The following is a 16,838-nucleotide window of genomic DNA, read 5'->3' as shown; positions in this document are numbered from 1 at the left end:
CTCTATTCTATGTCTGCAAGAGTGTCCTGCATATATGCACCAGGAGACATGCCCCAAATTTTAAACAGACAAAAAAAAACCTATTTATAGAAACAGAAGCCTGGAACCAGATGTCTAATGGAGCAATATAAAAATAAATCATAGCACATGGTAACACCAGGGAAACAGAAAGAACTGCAATTATGGGATAAGATATGTGACTCTCAAAATATATATAACTGTGAAGCACACATTTACTAAAGAAATGTGTAAGTGGGGTTATTCTTGATAGAAAGGTAAAACATATAGAAAGAAACATGTATCAAGAAAGAAAATGTATAGCTGTGAAGAAGAACAAGAAAACAATAAGCACAAAAGTCCTAATAGCATTTATTAGTAAGAAGGGAAAGAGATAATCAGAATGGAGAAGATGAGCTGTGTGTACCACAAAGGAAAGTGTTTCCCTTTATTCTTAAAAAAGATGTGGAGCATGAAGGCACCATGCTTTTCCAGTCTTTATGCCTTCTTTATATTTTTATAAAGATTTTACATGTTTTTGGAATTTAATGGTCCCAAAGAAAATTAACTTTTTTAAAAAATCAGAAAAATAAATCGGAAGCCTAACTAGCACAGAATGTCGAAGCAGCTGCCTCCCTAGACTGTATCTCCATCACCTTCTCGTCCAAGCATGATCACTTTAGTTACCTTTATGCTAGAGTTGTTCTTTTACTCAAAGCTTCCTTGTAGATTGCTCATTGCCTAATTAGTCCCCATGAGCACCTGAGTGTATGGCCCTGTGTTGATTGAGGCAGTATCTGCAGAAGTGTTGGTTCTATGCCAATACTACGTGTTGGTTACTGAGCCCATCCTGCACCCTGCACTTCCAAAACTCAGATTGAAAAATTATTCTTCTTAGGACTTGACTCTGCTCCTTAGACTCCTCTTTTGGCCATTCTTTCCTAGAGGGTTTTTTCCTCTCAACAATAGCAGCATTCACTTTCAACAGAGTCCTTAACATTCCTCCACCATTTATTTTTATGCTACATAAACAGATACGTTCTAGTCCATGGTCTATGTACAGAAATCGATGAGTATCACTTCAAGGGTATTAACACTGCCCCACCTCACCCCATCGTGGTTTTCAAGGGAGATTTTTGTCAGCACAAAGTTAAACATGACATTGAACGGTAGTATATTGTAGTATATCATCCTGAATAACATAGGCCATCTGGAAAAGGCTATGAAGCAGGCAGTAGGGTACCTTCTTGCTTGTCCTTGCAAGAGATGATCACACTCACCTGATTGTCATACTATCTTTTACCTAGGACATTTTCACAGGAGTTCTCTTTTCTTGGTGTCCAGCAACTTACTTCCCAGGCTGGGGCTGGAGGGCTAGCATTCAGCTTTAAGTATACTTGTCTACCTCAGAGCCTTTCTGGTGACCTGACAGGCCTTAAATGATAGATAAGAACAAAGTAAATTATGATGCCTAAAATGACTAAATTACATTTAATGAGTTCTGCTCATATTCTCTTTGTCAAGTTCCTTTTTACCACACCTCCACCCCTTCACAGATTCATTCACTGAAAATGGTAGGTACAATGTATAAGAATATCCAACATGTATGAAATTTGGAGTCACTAATGTAAACTACATAAATGTGAGTGATACTGTATGAGTCCTGATAGAATGTGACATATGCATCACTTAGACATGTATAGAACTAGCTTCTCAGTCTCGTTCATGGGCATGTCTATTTCAGTGGGATATAGACAAAGTTTCTCTACCAGTGCAAGGGGAAGAGATGTCCATGAAGACCTACCAAGCTTAGCCTTTCATACTGAGCTTGGCCCAGTTTGCTGATCTCCTCTCACTTCAGACAGGGAGAGATTGGAACCATTTTCTCTTTTTATCTTCTTTGGCGATCCAGTCTGCATTATGTAAGCAGATTGTCTGGAATTTGCTGGCATCTTTGCTTCCACTAATATGAATCCTGTTCTTACATGCCTTTGCACTATTAATACTGACTCCTGCCCAGCTCATCTGTGACATTACTGTCTTGCCCTATTCCCATGCTAAAGATCTTGGGCTATCTTTTTTCTTCATTCTTCTTCTCCATCTCTGCCTCCCCATATTTCACAAGTTAATTCAGCTTTTTAACACACTTCCTCTTTTTTGTCAAGTAGCCTATACTACTGTACCTCTTGTAATCATTTGTCTCAAGTGTTTCCTTCACCTTACTAGACTTCACTGATGGATGTAGCTCCTTAGAATATTGAATCTTTCTCTTTAAAAACTTTCTGGGAAATAAATGAACTCCTATGCTTATTTAGCCAGTTAATATTTAATCTGATTTACTTTGTTGGTGTTTATTTTTCTATTAAAATGTTTTTATTACTGTTCTGGAAAGGAAGGAGGGAGGGATGGAAAGAGTGAGGGAGAGAGGGAGGGAGGGAGGGGCTGCTGTGCACAAATGGAGGTCAGAAAAAAGCTCTATGAAGTAGGTTCCCTCCTCCACTGTTCTGTGAGTTTCCAGAATTGAACTCAAGTTAGCAGGCTTATAGACTAAGAGGTTACCCTCTGAGCCATCTCACTGCCTCTGGCCTTACTCCTTCCTATAATCACCAACTTCATTTTACAGAAAGTGTGTAAGGTAACTCTTTATAGAGAACATCATATGTGGGATATGTCTTCATAAAATTCAGTCAACTTAGTGGTCTTATAGTCTGATTATTATAAATATTTAGCTAAACTTAAGAGACTTGATCAGGGTTATATTATGCAGTTAGATGGCAAAACCAAGATTTGAACCTAATTTAGTTGAAACCAAAGCCAATATGTTGCTTACTAGAGTATATTACTTCTAGAAAACCTGTTTGTTTGTTTTTTCATCTATACTGCTATCCTGCAAATAAGTGCTACTCTTTCTTCACAGAATTAGCATTTATGTTTCCAGAAAGTGTCTATGTCTACCTAAGTCAGTCAGACTGTACAGGAGAAAAAGAAAAAAAAAAAAAAGATAAAATGGTCCTAAACTATCTGCCTGTCTCAGAAGTGAGAGATCAGCCACCTGGGACAAGTTTGCGGGTCAGATGAAAGTCTAAGCTTGGTAGTTCTGCATGGACACCACTTCTTCCTCTTGTGCTAGTAACAGAATTTCATCCACATTACACTGTTGTTATCCCAGGCCATTAGAAAAGCCCTATGCAAGTGAAGTAAAGCATAATACTAGGCAGAAACACACCTGCCTTGACCAACCTTAGTGCAAATCTTTTGAAGAGACTATGGGTTAAAAGATTGTTGCCACACACGAGGGAGTGAGACAAGTTAAAAAAGAATGAACTAAATAGGTAGAATGGGAGGCATTTTCTATGGGAATATCGTGGGCCTGTTGCTCCTCTTGTAGATCTGGTAGAAAACCTTGAAGAATGAAGCTGCTTCCCAGAAGCAGTTGAGAACAGGGAGGGTGGAGTAGCCCTCCTGGTACCTGTCTTGACATGATGGGATTACTCAGTGGTACTGACTCACTAGCCAGTGTGCCTTGTGGCATTTTTTCTGAGGCACTAAGGGAGTTGTTCTGCCCATGGATGGAGTAACAAAATAGAACAGGCAGCCAGCAGTAGGAAAAAAGGATGCTCATTTTCAACACATTTAAGATATAGGAAAAGTTAAGTAGAGAGACTGACCTGAAGGAAGGAGAAAGGTGATTCTAAAGCCACTACTGGGTCCCACTCCTTAGCTGAGTTGCTTTCTGTATAGGAAAATCTTCATTAATCTGTATCTGATAACACTGTTCAAATCTAGAATATTCATGGGAATAACCGAGCTTTCACTCATTATAGTGAGCTGGTAAGAAAAACAAAAAAACTTTTAAAGGCATACTTTGTTTTACGCTTATAATTAGCAGAGAGCAAGACTGATTTTTCTCACAGTCAGTGAAATTGACTCATTCTTTTGCATTTTCAAAAATGCATAGAGACATGGACTAAATACTGCACTATAATCAAGATTGATATCAGACTTTTACAACCCCAACCACCCTCCTCCTGTCCCACCTAATTCCGCCTCTACACCCAGGCAAAATCCTTGGTCTGTTCTAATGCTACATCACAAAGTCAGGCTCAAGAATTCATTTTTCCTGGTATAATAACAATGCCAACACGAGAACACACTCATATTGCCTATTTAAAAAGACTCAATATACTCGAAACTCAAAAAAAAAAAAAAAAAAAAAAAGAGTAACACTAATAAAATACCATAATTTGGAGCATTTAGGCTTTTCAGATGAGAAATGCTCTAGTAAGGTCTACTTTACTCTAGAAATTTCCAAAATCTGAAACACATTTGTTTCTACAAATTTCAGGTAAGTAATATTTCAATCACATTTGTACTATTTTAGACCAAGTCACAGTTCTAATGTACCAGGCCTGGCTTGAATTTTCTAAAGAAACTGAGGCTTTGAGAAAATTTAGAGAATGAAAGAAGAAAGAATTGCCTGTGGCTATAATGTTATTGGTCTGAAATCATTCAGAAATTGGCCAGTCATTTAGAAATCCACATAGTCAGAAACTGACCATGAATAAATTTTAATAAATAGGAGGTTTTATTAAATACTGGCCAGGACCCTAGCTACTGGCCAGGTACATTCCTAAAACTCATTCATAATCAGACTGTGGTACGGAACTGCATTAATCATGGGATTAGAAAGAGAAAACTTTCAAGGCTTTGCACTTCCTGCCTCATAGTATCAGAGGTGAGCACGTATCATGCTGTACTTCCTGTCTACAGGTGATCAAGCACACATCCTGTGCAGTTGGTGCAAACAAGCTTGTTTACGGAAGTGAAGACATATAGCTTGTTAGTTTACATAAACAACAGCCCCTAGAATTCTAGGAAGTTATTAGTTCTTGATCAAGTAGGGCTTACAAGTTAGAGGCAGTTTTGTTTTATAGATCTCTTAAGCACAGTGATTTCAAATTAAACCATAATATTAGCCCATATAATAAAGGGGACACCCCATGGCTTGATTATAAGACTGTCTGACTCTTAGATCTATTTTCTTATTTTAAGTGATATTATTTTTACTTTTAACTATGTGTGTATATGATAGCAGGTAGGGAGGTATGTTCATGTATATATGCAGGTGATGGAGGATAGTCAAGAGCATTAAACACCCCGGAGCTGGATTTCTGAGACCTGTTCTTCAGACCTGCAAAAGCAACAAGCATTCTTAACCACTAAGCCACATCTCCAGACTCCTATGTCTGTTTTCTATACCTTCAAAAAATCCAGAGAGTAAGACACAGTGGAACAATTCTAGAAAGCTGGGTGCTAGATGCTTCTTAATTTAAAAAATAACAATAATCACATGGCAGAGGAGATATAGGTAATGAGTTGGTAAAATTTACTAATAAGAAAATAAAATCATCACTTTGGTATAAGACAAGATGAAGCCATAATCCTAGAATACCTTCCTTACAGCCTTTGTAAAACGTGGAACGGATAAAACCTAGAAACCTTATACTCTGTTACAGACTTGTATGTCTGGAAAGCAAATCTAGAAAAAGTAGATGAAGTATTAATTTCTTCATAGCTGCTTCAATGTGCCGAGCTTCAGCTTCTTAAAATTTATAATCATGGAAAAGGATCTTTAACTCGTGGCTTGTGTTTCAGGTTGGAGTCCCCAACTCGATCTCTAGTGATGGAAGCCCCAAAAGGTGTCGAAATAAATGCAGAAGCTGGTAATATGGAGGCTACGTGCAGAAGTGAGCTGAGACTGGAGTCCAAGGATGGAGAGGTAAGAAGTAGGAAGGACAAAAATTGAGAGTCCACCTATCCAAGGGCTACCTTCCCCCTAGGCTGGTTAACACTGAGAATAATATCAACCAAAGGATCCCATATGAGGGTTGAACATGATAATTATGAGTTAAAACCATAATATATAAATGTTATGATCAGTTATTTGTGAAGTATTAGGATAATACTGTGTATATATATCACAAGTACAACATTGCATGACTATGAAAATAAACACTATTTCTAAATTCTCTCTCTCCCATAACCTTAAACTATGAATTAATTCTCCCACATAATTATGTTGTATATCACGCCGATGTAACTGATAAAAATTAATACACATGAAATTATTTTATGTTGTGTGCTTGGGTTCTCTTTGAGAATGGAGAGTCAGGTCTAAGAGGTACCCTGTGTCAGAATGAGTCAGAAACGAACAGGGTCTAAGTAGATGGCCAAAGAGTAACCTGATGTTGACAATCCAATCCTCACCCCAAACAAGCAGGTCACTGAACACAAATGCCACTTGTAATTTCATAGACAAATTCAGATAAGTTCTCCTAGAGGCAGAAATGTGACTTGGCTGCAGAGTTTTCAAGTGTTCATAGGTTAACTGTTTTATTTAAGGATGAAAATAAAGGGACAACCTAACTTAAAGATATTAAACACTATTCTACCTTGCCTCTCTACTTACCAAGGCATCTGGCTAACCCTGCAAGATTATAGTCTCTCAGTGAATATTAAAACTTGTTTGGTAGATATCTGCTTTTTTTGTTTGTTTAAAAAGGATTTGTCTGATGGTGCCCTCCATCATAACTGCTCTTCAAACAGCCACAAACTGCAAGCCACACATCAAAACAGACATGCCTCATCTAGGCAGCTCACAGTCACTCAGACTTGACTTCTGGAGGAGGCAGTTATCATCAAAAACGTAATGACACCTTTCACCACCAACCTAGTATATATACATACATATACATATGTATGTATGTATCAGTGCCACCATTAGAAAAAGAAAGCAAGAGGAAGGCTAACCTTTTAAAACATGGATAATGTTATATACACTCTCCTGTCTTCTGACCATGGACATGCAGTACCCTGAAGTAATGAAAGCTCATGTGTTATTTCTATATTTAGTTAACTCTATGACACTCTTACAGTCTTCAGATCACAGTTTTGAAAGATGATGCTATCTAGTATTGCTAGAATATAGGCTTGTTTGAGGTTAGGCTGTCTTATGTCCACTGTCAGGTTTAATTTAATGAAATAGTCAGCTTTCTGAGTATCAAAAACTTAGAAGCCTCTGACTGACTTTCTTTCCTACTCACTCTCTCTAGATCAAGTTAGATGCTGCGAAAATTAAACTACCTAGACTGCCCCGTGGATCCTACACACCCACAGGAACGAGGCAGAAGGTCTTCGAGGTCTGCGTCTGTGCCAACGGGAGGTTATTCCTGTCCCAGGCAGGAACTGGTTCTACTTGTCAGATAAATACAAGTGTCTGCCTTTGAAAGACTATCCATAGTGGACAATTGTCGGCAGCATAATGGCCCTTTTTGGCTTGAGACACTGGCTGCCAGTTATTTTTACTAGAACACGGAAAGCCTATCAAAGCCCTTGTGTGTGTGTGTGTGTGTGTGTGTGTGTGTGTGTTTGTATGTTTGTGTATGAGTGGGTTGTGTGTGAGTGAATATAAATATATATAAATATATATAAATATATATATATATATATATATCCTCTGTATAAAATGAGGTTTCAGTACAAAAGGAACCATGGGTGACCCTGTGACATCATCCACTATCATTTATCTACCCCATTCCGATCATGCACATGACAGAATAGAGGTACTCATTCAGGCCCAGCATTCCCCAGGCAATTTCAGATATCACAGTGGATTGAGCACCCACAAAATATCCATCATTTCATCCAGGAGATTACCTAGCCTCTCTCGTAGAGTCATTAGAGGCAGTGATGGCGGGAATCTTCAGGTCACTCTCAAGTGCTGATGATATTCAGGTCAAAAAGGAAAGATAGACCCATCTGTAATCTATACACCAAGAAAGCTGTGGTGATGGAGGACACCCTGGGCTACGTAGTGAGACTATGCAAAAACAGATATTTGGTTTCCCTTTCTTAGTTTCAGCCAAGCTGATCATGTTCTTGTCTTCAAGATACAGATGGGGTAAAACAGTAGAAATTAGCTATAAGAACTCAAAGTAGCCACTATACCTTTGCAGACCAACATGCTAGGAGTTGTGTGACTAAATGAATGGGAGTGGGTAGTATTGAATTCGGAAAGAACTTGAGCCACTCATAGAACTTCTATTGTTCACCTTACTTTAAACTAATGTATTCACCCACTGTCAATGAGTAAGTGCTTTGAGATCAGTATAAAAGAGGAGACCAGTTCTTACTCTCTAGGCTAGAAACCACTCAATGGCCTTACAACCAAAAAAGATGAATGAGACATATCTTTTAGGAGAAAACTGTCTCACAAGCTTTGAGGTTCACCTTCCTGACTTTATCCAAAAGATGCACTCATAATCATTAAATCAATCAGAATCTCAAAGAGTGAGCCCCAGATCCCTGGAGAAGTAATTTTAAGATGAAAATCTAAGAAAGCCATAGGAAAGCTAGCTAATTCTTACAAGTTTCTTGAGATGAGTGGACCATTTAGAAACATGTCATATTTTCAAGGGCTTGCACAATCTCTCTTGCTTTGCTCTTGTATATTTTTGTCAGTGCTGGGCTATTCATGTTCCTAAACTCACTGTTGCATTTTCTCTAGGAGTGAAAGTTCTAAGACTCTACATGCTGCCAGAATTGCTAATGGCAGGTTAATATAAACAGGGTCATGTGTCTGCATCAGAATCACTGTGTTCCCTGGGCTCAGCAGCACCCACTCCCCATATATGAAAATAGTTCTCTACTTCCCGCCATCAGCTACCTCTTAGCACCCTGCCTTCATTATTATGCCCCAGGGTCACCCTGGCCAGCTCTTGTGCTGGGACAGGGGATTATACCATCTCTGTTCAAAGAGGGGTAAATGTGCCTATGCCTTAAGCCAATGCACTCAGCAAGGAGAAGCACATCCTATTTATCTTGTTAGTTTATTTTGGGTGATTGGAGGGAAATGATTTAGTCATGACTGAACATCAGAAACTAGTAGTCAAACCAGTTCCCACATTTTGGATCTGAGAAGCCCAGAATGGAGGTGTACCTGGCTTAGAACAGTCCTGAAGCCAGTAGATAAGCACTGAGCCTAAAATTTTGACTGAAGTCGTATTTGTAGGCCTAAATGGCATTTGCTTTTGTTTTTGTTTGCCACAAGGTTCTAATTTGTCTTACTTCACAAAATGAATGGTTTGTTATAGAAGGCAAAAAAGAAGTTTGCTATTTCTGATATGACATGCAAGAATGAGTCTGAGGTTTGTACACATGGTATGTACTCCTCAGTAGCTTATTGACACGAAGAAGGAACTTTCCTATCCTGACTCGAGACTTGGACCTCTGGTGTCTAGGCCAGGCCTGGTTTCCCTTACCCTCTCTGTATATCTTATACAGAGGCACTGGGTGGGTCAGTCTTTGGGTAATATCTTTAAAATTGTTCCATTTACAGTAAAAATGAAACTCTCAAAGGGGATCCTGTGAAAAGCCTCAGGTTACTGGACACTGGTGTTACCAGTAATCTTCTAGAGCCTTTCTGCCAGGTTTACATGTTTCACACATGCAGGTGTCATTTTAAGTCATAAAAACCCCTTCTTAGCTTTTAGAAATAAAGAAGACAGGGTTGTTTAAGGTAGGTGGAGAGGGAGTGTTTTCTTTTGTTTAAATGGACAAACTGCCTTTGAATCTCACACCTATCATCTATTCATAAGAAGAATTAGCAAAATACCCTGAACCCCTTCTGATTTTATTTACCAATTGTGACATAAAAGTCATACTCATGAATTTATGATAGTTAAAAACTGCGGTGGTCACCCATGTAAAATCAAACCCTAGAACAAGCGAGAAAGTGAAGTCCAATATTGATTAACACACAAACACACAATAAAAATAATATCAATTAGAAATATAAATCACAAATCTCTAGAAAAATACAAGATACAAAATTGTGGTTAATTCTGTTTCTCAACTATTTTAAAGGACCACAGGCCATCAGGTAATAAACAGGATCTCTGGCATGAGTAAAATTATGTATTTCAGTTCAGACTAGAAACTGGTAAAATGCATCCCTAGAGTTTCTTGTACCCACCTACCCAATGCTTTCCCATAAGGATATCTTTCCATAGTCACAAAAGAAACATTTGCCAGAATTCTTGGAGTGGGGTTTGGGGAGGAGGGAACCAGCATTTAAATTAATGTCTGCTAACCTCTACTTTAAAGAAAGGAGTTTTTCAAGTCTTCATATATAGTATCTTCTAGACAATCCCATCTCCAGGTCCATTAAGCATCTGGTAGAATAACAGGATTCACAAAACCTTTAGCCTCCTAGGACTTCTGGTATGCTACTGTTATTCAAAAAAAAAAAACATTTTACAAATCAAAATGTGATCTCCAGATATATTTATCACTTCTGTATGGTATGTCCAGTCTGTAAATCATGAGAACTCCATTTGGAGAGACTTCAAGACAGCAAACATATGAAATCCTCCATGCTGGCATCTATCTAGATATAAACTTGATGTGTGGCTCCATAATGGTGAAGTGACGGAGGAACAGCACTTACAGACTTGAATTGTTTTCTAGTTTCCTTCAGGTTAGTCTCTCTCTCTAGAAAAACTTTATTGCACATCTAAAACCAGACCAAAGATTGCTTAAGGGTTGGTGCTTATTGAAAGGGTCAATAAACTATAAACTGGAGACCAAGCCTGCTTCCATTTCTATGTCACATATGAGCCATGCCATTCTGTGCCCCGACAGTTGATGGCATGGACAGCAAACCATTGTAATTACATAACCCTCCATTAAAAGCACTTGCTGAACCCTGAGCTACTGGATACTTGTGGAATGTGTTACCCACAGTGGAACAGAAGGCTTATGAACAATCAAGATGTGTTCCTGTCACTGTCACTCTTTCCAGAGGAGCTTTGATAGCTGTTTCTCAGTTTAGCAATGTCTTACCAGAAGTGATCAGAGGAGAGTGATCTTGACTCACAGTCTCTTCCCTAAACATTCTTGTGTCTATCTGCACCCAGGAAGACTGCACCTTCCCATGTGCCAGAGAGACTTCCACACCTAGATCCTCCAGAGAATTGTTCTGACCTTATATGACCTCCATTACCTATACCTCCTGTGTAGCCAGTGTTCCTACGGCCCCATATTAGACAGATGAATAACAGGAAGGATGGAAAACAGTACCTTTATACATGGAGGAATAAGCAACTGCTGAGATCCTTTCCACAAAGACATATCTAGAAATGACCAGATGAATGGCAGTTTACTTTTGCTCTTAGGAATTTGGGTCTTTTCTTTGCTCTTTGGAGTAGAGGGAATAAAAGGGTAGTGGAGAGTGTTTCATATGCACATACCTCTCTGCTTCTGTGCAGTAAGGCAGATTCCTACTGTAGATCTGTCCCTTTTGCTGATAGTAGCTTTGCATTTAGTCTGCTAACTCAGCTGAAGATAAATGAAGCTTGGAGGGTGAGTATTCAACTTGAAGGGGCAGGATATCTTTCAATGAGAATGTCTACTATTTTTGGTCCTTAATCTACATCATGACAGAAAAGCCCTCTGCCTTCCATATGAATACATCGGAAGGATCCAGATGGCAGAGCAGTGAGGGTATCCTGGTTTTGTTTATTATAAACAAAAGATAGCATAATGTTTGGGCCAAAGTGCTGAATAGATCCATTTTAACCACCCCATCCTTTTTTAAGGATCAATAAAATGGGAAAAATATCTTATTTATGTAAGTTTTAAACAAGACCACCTTCCTCTCTTTCCCCCACACCATACACCTTAGGGAGTCTTAGGCACAAAGACAAGATGATAATCAGCTTCTTAAATGATACATTGGCATAGTAAACCCTTAGCAGGCAGGTCAGGGGAAAGTTCTAATGAAAGAAACAACCTTAGATTACTGGTCTTTCTTCTCAAAGATAAAATGTTTCTCTTTTAGTTTTGTTTTTTTTTTTTTATTTTAGTTTTTTTTTCTTGGAGGAAGGCTTTCTTGGTTCCCACATATTTCCATTAAAATAGTGGAAACTTCTTGCATTGGAATGTCAGATGCATCTCTTTCTTTATGGTAATCAGAATTTAAAATTATTCAGTCGCCTCTGACTTTCTCATTCACAAAGCCAAACCACTGATAAGTGATAAAGCAGCCACCAGCCTGCTGCTCTGCCCAGCACAATGCACCACAGGCATTAGCACTTTCTAAAGCAATGTGATTCCTATGAGTCCTCAAAGCTTTCTTCATAATGATGTCCTTGAAATTTGTCAAGGCAGGTCTGAATGGCACAAGAAAAATAATTACTTGTGGGAGGTCCTCTTTTTGAAGAGCACAAGTGTAGAAGAAAATCTCTTGGTGACATCCATGCTCACACAGGTTATTTGGTGCCTTCCATCCTCGAACCCCCAGTCTTGCTTTTGTGGAAATGGACAGAGTAAGAAATCAGTATCTTTTTTTGAAGATGGAATGTTGTGAACCTTTGATGCAGTAGGGAGGGTTAAGTCACAACACAGGATTAATGATGCCATCAGACCCATCCCTAAAGAGTTACAAGTGTAGAGCAACAGCAGTGCCAACTGCTGCTCCTCAAACCTATCAACAGGCGTCATCAGGACATGATTTGAGGTTACAATTGGAATAGACCAAAGGAACAGTTTCTGTAGGCAAGAAGCAGCTTTAAAGTTCCAAGCCACCTGTCCTCCTAGGAAGCCAGAGTCCTCAGCCAAAAGCCTCACTCAGTGGGTTGCCATCCTCAGTTCAAGGTGTGTGACATTTGCTTCCTCACTAAATAAAACAATTTTAAAGCTGCCCTCACTGAGAAAACAGAAAAGGAAACATATGTTTAAGATAAAAAACAAAAACAAAACATTTACCCTACATACCCAGAGTGTCTTCAAAGCCCATCTTTACGTTTCTGTCACTGGAAGCAGAAGATAGCGAAGATAAAGAGACTCAGAACTAGGCCATTCCTTTAGCTGAGAGGTAAAGCAGTGGATTGTCAGAGAACTGGGAAATGACATTGGTCAATGGGGAAGACATTGGTATTTAGTGTACCTGTTCACCTAATTTGTGAGATTCTAGGATCTTCAGGGCCGTGAACTGTTTTCAGAACAGGAGAAAAGCTATAAAATGTCACCATAAAATAGTCATGTCTTCAAAAATAATGCACAAAACACGAGGCTTCCTTGGATCCACAGCCTATCCTAAAATATGGAAAGAACTAGACTCTGCTTTCCAATCAGTATCAGAATTGTGTATTAATAGTCACTGAACTGTGCACTAACTCAGTGCTGTGCTAAATGCTTTATGAACATCCTAGGATTTTAGTACATTGGAGTTAAATTCCCTACAAGGTTCTAAATCACAAGTATGGAAACACTGGGACTTCATGAAACCTAAGAAACTTATTCTAATTCAGCTATCTGTAAAATGACCAAGCAAGAGTGTGAGCCTCACTCCTGAGACACCAACATTTCAAGTTAATTTGAAGTTGCTGCAGTACTCTCCTAGGCTTTAGACCAGACCTTCTTGAATAAATGAGGCTACAGAGTTTTCGCATCTCCATTTTCCATAATGTTTTTAATCAAGAGTACATACTTTAGTAAAGTGTGGATATGTGTAGTAGAAATAACAAAATTAAATTAACTGAATAACAGAATTTAGAACACCAACAAAAGTATATTGTTCTGGTTATAATCCTTGTTAAGTCAAACTCCTGGCCCTTATGATTGGAAAATATATCAGTTGTGAACCTCATATATAGGAGACAATTTTAACATTAAGTAAATTCTACACCCCCCTCCAAAAAAACTAAATGTCTTATTTAATGTGTGATTTTTGACTCTTAGTCTCTCTCTTTACTTCTGGTAAAATAAAATCATCAAATAAATTGGAGCTCAATCTCTATTACTGAGAACTATCTAGGACTCAATTAATTTTAAGCATTCAATACCATATGTAAAACAAACCACTCTGACACTGTAATGGCTTAATTCCCACCCCTTGTTAACTACCTCTTAAGGGCCACCCCTCCCTGGGGACAGAATTCTTCTCACTAAAGCTTTGAGGCTATCAACACCAATTCTTATGAGTTGAAAATGAGAGGCATTCTACACCTTAAACAAGGCCCCCTTTTCGCATCGGCATCCTGCCCACAGCCCTGAAGCTATAGTCATCCCAACTCATTAGAACTGGGTAGCTTTGGAACATTGACACCTTCTAAACAGAGAATTGGAAGTTGGTCCATAGGAGTTAATAGACAAGATCTTGTTTTGAAAAATTAACTCAGCCAAAGTCTATTTAGATAAATTGCACACTAGTTTGCCCTTGTAAAAGTCTTGCTGTTAGCCTGACCCTCCCAGAGCTTAGAGATGCTATGAGATAAGGCTGATTGTGCATACAATGTGAGGCAGTGAAGGGTTTAGATACTCTTATACTCATCACCAGGGTCAGAGCCTGTTTGCTTCCACTGCTCATACAACCTTAGTAATGAATTCTGTACAACTATTAAAGAACCTCTGGTTCGGCCAATCAGGGATTTCACTTCCAATGGTGTGAGTTTCCAAATGGCAAACCTTTCACGGGTCTCATGTAAACAACCTAACAAAGCCCTGGAAAGATTGAAAATCATAGCAAAGTAATCAGAACTGATGGCAACTTTAGTAGAGCAACACAAAAGCAATTTCCATCCAATATTTTCTGAGGAGGTGCAATAGATGTTTTTTTTTTTCTCTCTCTCAGTATTTTACCTACAAAAGCATACCTGATGTGGGCATGCTTTACATAGGAGGTAGGACATCCCTCATGATGGATAGATACCCTTTGAAGAAGACACCCTGATGCTCTTAACAAAAAAGATGAGGTCATAAAAGTTCAATTGTTTGATGATTATGAACTTTGAAAAAGGAACCCTATCTGGATGAATGAAGCAATGGAATTTGATCTTTGTGTTACTTTTAGGTTTTGTTTTGTTTTATTTGGTTTTTCTCTAGGTGTGGGTATGAGATGAGAAGAGTGTTTTAGTTTTGTTTTAAATAACATCAATCCTTGCACACTCTATGCAAAACTTTTGTAAGCATTGCAATAATGCTATGAATTACAAGGAACTATTTTAACTTTATTACACTTTCTGTATAAAAACAAATTTGTACTTAATATTATTTCAACTGCAGTCTTGTAAAATATATTAATAAAAAATAATGATTGGTAAGAAGGAAAGAACCCTTGTCCACTTATTCGGGGAACTCTTCTCTTACAGCTAATAAAATTCCACATCAATTGTCGTCCACATCTCTCTGATCAATGGTCTAACCTGTTGGCTGAGACATTTTAGCTCTTAGAAAGAGACTCATGTGAACTGTCTTATGGAAATAAAGGTTGACTTAAGGTAATCGTGCCCTGCAAATTGAGAGTCACATGATTTGGAACAGGTCAAGGGAAAAGCTATTTCTAATGACTCCCTGAGGCACCCATAAGGGCTTTTAGAGAAGGAACTCATCACTATGCTCTCCAAGTCTTTAAAGAAGTCAATGTGAGTATTTCCTATTGGGGATGCCCAATTCAATCATCATTTCTTGTCAGACTGTACACAGGAGATCTTGGAGTCAGGCACTCAATCCTAATCAAGCACATTTTCATCTTTTCCAAAGAATAATTCAACTTGCATAGTGACACGGAAATATTTATCCATTTATTCCATCTGCCTAGAACACATCCTATTTTGTACCACCCACCTCAGAATACCATGCCTCCTAATCTTATGTGTAATTTCTTTATGATCATCATCATTAACCCTGAATGTACCATTACCTTACTTCACCTCATTGTACTGTGCTCTTACCTATCTGAAACCTTGCAGTTTTAAAGTTAAAACACTGGAGCACATCAGTCATCTAATCAATCATCACAATTACATTTTAAGGTAAAACAGATAATTTCCTCATCTAGAAAATGAAACACATATTTTGTATGTCCTGTACATGACAAAGCACTACCCATTTTCAAAGTATTTTTATCAAAAGCTACTACTCATTAAGTTTACCTGATGACTCCCAATTCTGTCCCCGATGAAGGAACAGAATCCTCAAAGCAAAAGGCTATAATAAAAGTCTCATTCCAAAGCAGGGTACAATCTATGTCTAAAAATGCAGTTGTTTAAAAGCAATCTACATAAAAGAGAATTAAGTTACCGGTTTAAAAATGTGCTGGGGAAAAATGTTTTAGCTTTAAAAGATAAACACTCAAAAGAGAGAAATGCTGGCAAATACTGATTAATCAAACTACTAGGCTCCTGTTGATACAAAGTGAGAACATATGCAGATGTAAGATTTAGAGAAGAAAAGTTATGTTCCTTTCTTCCAGGACAGGAATTTTTCAAAGTAGCAAGCAAATACTATAAATTAGCGACTGCTAGATTTCTTTCTATCTTGATTTCTTCATGTAAGATCCTACAATGGTGCATCTTCCTTAATTCTAAGAGCCAAAATAAAGGGGTAGGACTGGGGGACTCTATGCACAGAGTAATATGCAATTTTAAAAGAAGCTGTGAGAAAAACCCAGGAATTGACATCCCGAGTTAAATACAATGACAAGGTAATTTTAGTTTTTGTTTACCAAGTTTTAATGACTCTCAACAATACTAAACACTTAGCCAAAATTGAGGATCAATTTACTGCCCCCAATACCCTCATTACTCTTTAATAGGAGCGCAACAAATGAGCTTTTTAGTCTCCCTGGCACAAACAATTAGGCATAATTATAATAGTTTTATTAACAAGGTAACTCATTATAATTTAAAATATGATAATCTTTCAAATTATAGTCCATTTGAATAGGAGACAAGCAATTTAAAGTTTCAGTTAGTAATCATTAAACAAAAGCACATGTTATG

The 16,838-nt window shown here is 38.1% G+C and overlaps 1 protein-coding gene across 2 annotated transcripts in view; it reads left to right on the top strand.

The window, feature by feature from the left end:
* SGCD (sarcoglycan delta) overlaps positions 1-15,155 on the top strand; it is a 415,532-nt gene extending 400,377 nt beyond the window's left edge. For both annotated transcript variants that reach the window (XM_080923991.1, XM_080923992.1), the window contains exons 7-8: positions 5,653-5,776; positions 7,110-15,155. In XM_080923991.1, the coding sequence (XP_080780117.1) occupies positions 5,653-5,776; positions 7,110-7,283 (298 nt within the window). In that variant the 3' untranslated portion in view covers positions 7,284-15,155. The remainder of the gene's footprint in view (positions 1-5,652; positions 5,777-7,109) is intronic.
* Positions 15,156-16,838: the final 1,683 nt, after the last annotated feature.

The sequence above is a fragment of the Micromys minutus genome (assembly GCF_963924665.1).
Source record: "Micromys minutus genome assembly, chromosome: 10".
Classification (NCBI taxonomy): Eukaryota; Metazoa; Chordata; class Mammalia; order Rodentia; family Muridae; genus Micromys; species Micromys minutus.
This window is presented reverse-complemented; position numbering and strand designations above follow the sequence as displayed.